Here is a 3,050-nt window from a genome sequence, read left to right on the forward strand (position 1 = left end):
GTGATGTGTTAAATTTGTACCAATATTTAATACATTGAATATGATTATGATATAAAAAGATAACACGGTGATGTTAACATGAAATTGACACTCATTATATGACACATGTATAATATGAGAATAATATAAATTAGATTTTCTCCATAAAAATATTTTCTTTTAAAATTTATATATTAATGAAAATAGATCGAGTGATGATGAATATTGAATATATGTTTAATCTTTGGATTTATGATTTTAATTGTTTTATTTAAAATAATATTAAAGTAGGTAAAGGTATTATGGATGTCTCTATATTAGGAGTTAGATTGCATTTTTTCTCTCTCTACTAAAAATAGATAAATTAGTCCTTATACGTTAAATCAAATAGCAAATTGGTCCTTTCTGCTAAAAAATTGTTTTATTTGTACGGTTAAAAACTTACGTGGTTGACTGAACAACTAGAAAGTGACACGTGACGTGCCATGTGTACCTTATGTTGATGTATAATGACTAGTTTTTAATAGAAGAATTGGATGGAATTTTTAATAGAACGACCATTTTGCATTTAATCTAATGTCCAAGGATTAATTTGTCCATCTTTTAAGTAGGGAGACAAAATGTAAATTCACCCTTGATATAAGGGTGTCCATGTCATTTTACTTATAAAAGTATGAAAAGACAAAACGGCATCACAATAATATTATAGTTTAAAATAAAGATATTTCTATAATTTCATTCTGCGTTGATGACAAGAACACTAACTTCGCCAAATGTTTAAATATTAAATAATGAAAATTTTTATATAGAGGAGTTATAAATATTTAAAATTTTTAAATATATATAATATCATGAATATGATGATTGCACAAAATACAAATGCATATCTTTTCAGTTTTTTTATATTTATGAATTATAACAAGTACAATATAATTATAAATATAAATATAAGTAATTATAAGTATTAAATTATTATAGACGAACTATACAACTAAATTATTATAATATAAACAAATTAAAAATTAATATAGTTCAAACTAAAACCAATTAGGACTAACTGGACCAAAACTCTAGTGATGAAACTTAAAAACTCGCGTATATAAATTAGGCATGAACTATATTTTTAAATTGACATAGACGTCGTTATACATCAAAATTAATAGACGTGAATGAAGGTCACGTGCATGGCACCGACCAATAATGGACCGGAAATTCTCATCAAGACTGGCTGGCCTGCTGCCACGTATACCAATCCCTTCAGGTCTTGCACTGTATTATCACATAAAATATTTAATATTTTACTCCTATTTTCTATTTATGTGTTGCTCTTGCATGAGGTGGTCATAAAATAGTCTTGGGTCCCGCCAAGTGGGATACGTGTATTGCTAGGATTCTTTCAAGTCTCTTTCAAACCAGACCAACATCTTAGATGGAGGGAATGATCAAACGGCTGGTATCTCCTCACCGGTTATTTCTAATTATTCGATCCAACGGTGTAAATCGAATTGACGGCTGCCGCCCAACAGTGTTTCCCAAGTCTTGAACTGTCGGTAAATTAGGAGTCTGTGGTAACATTTTTATTATAAAGAAAATGAAAAAAAGTAAAGGACAAAGTATGTTACTAGTCCCTGTATTTCTATAAATTTTGATATTTACTCCCTATATTTTAAAATTTTGATATTGGTAAATTTTGACAAAAAAATACTTACTATTTTAATGATTGGATTGAGATTTTTAGATCAAAACAGTTAAAGGGCTTAATTTCTAACCTTTTAAGTAAACAGAATAAATCTCAAATTTTATCAAAAGTATAGGGCCTAACAGACAATTTTAACGAAAAGTAAATTACAATAAAAAATAAAGTAGCCGTTGGAGACGTGGAGTTTATTACTTGTATAAAAAGAGGCACAGACTTTTAAACACATGAAAGTCTGGAAGAAAAGTAAAATAAATTAAAAATCCAAACCATTTCGGATCCCTCTGGGATCGAAATCGATTTTGTATCTATTTTCTGTTTATCAATAGCATTTCCTAACCAATATTCTTTTTCTTTTTTACTTTTCATTGAGAAAATCTGTAAAGATTTCCTCTGAAATATATATATCTTGAGCATGTTTTTGGCTTCAGGCTTTTGATCATATTATTTCGAAGATCATCGCCTCTTTTTGTTTGATATTGAAAAAGCTTGTTCGTTGTTTGCCAAAGCAAAACCCAGTAGTATTATGGATGGGATTTTCTTGTCATCTTCAGCTGAGAAATCTGTTCCTCCAAACAAGCAACTCAAGAACATTCCAAGGAGACATAGTAGTGGAGCTCACACAAGCATCATCCATGGGGGAGGAGGAGGCCTCTTTTTGGCTCCCCCACCGTCTCTTTCCTTCTCTTATCCATTCTATCAGGCTCAGCATCAACCACCTCTCCTTCCACTTCCACTCCCTAATAAACCTCTTCATACGTCGCTCCCTTCTCGAACCCCACCCCTTTCATCTTCTCCATCTAACCTCAAAAGCAACAGATACAAAGACCAATCTCTGACCCCTCCAAAGAGATCAAAATCGAAGCAACTCAGTGGCAAATCAGTAGGAGAGCCAAAGAAACTTCAAACCAGACCAACGGAGGGAAAAAAAGCACAAGGTGCAATTAGTAAGCCCTTTGTCATGGCATCAGGAGGACCCCAGGCGGCTGCGAGAGATTTGGAGAGGCTTTCAAGTTCTATCTTTACACTCTCTCCACCACCTAGCAGCTTGCCTTTGCCCAGCTTTTCGCTTAGACCAAAGCTTGGCTGCAAGGCTGAAGCTGGTGGAGGAGTCGATGATGGAGCCACTGACAATCTCCGACGACTCCTACGTCTCCCTTGAAGGGTCTTTTCCGTAAATAAAGGCGTGAACAATAATTAAGGGTAAGCAGTAACTTCTGTTCTTCCTTTTTCTAGTTTTTCTCCTTAATTGTCTCATGTCATGGGAAATTATAAAGATACCTCATAGTTTTTTTGAGCTGAGGTGCAGGAATAAAAGAAAAACTAGAGTGGATAAGAAGTGTGCTTGCTTCTGAGTTCTAAGGCTTTGGGTCAA

General features: G+C 33.2%; 1 protein-coding gene across 1 annotated transcript; it reads left to right on the forward strand.

Annotated features, from left to right (window-relative positions):
- The first annotated feature begins 2,201 nt into the window (after positions 1 to 2,201).
- On the forward strand, positions 2,202 to 2,837 carry LOC105795743 (uncharacterized). The gene has a single exon (XM_012625405.1). The coding sequence runs from the start codon at positions 2,202 to 2,204 to the stop codon at positions 2,835 to 2,837; it is 636 nt and encodes a 211-aa protein (XP_012480859.1).
- Positions 2,838 to 3,050: the final 213 nt, after the last annotated feature.

This window comes from Gossypium raimondii, chromosome 3, assembly GCF_025698545.1.
Source record: "Gossypium raimondii isolate GPD5lz chromosome 3, ASM2569854v1, whole genome shotgun sequence".
NCBI lineage: Eukaryota > Viridiplantae > Streptophyta > Magnoliopsida > Malvales > Malvaceae > Gossypium > Gossypium raimondii.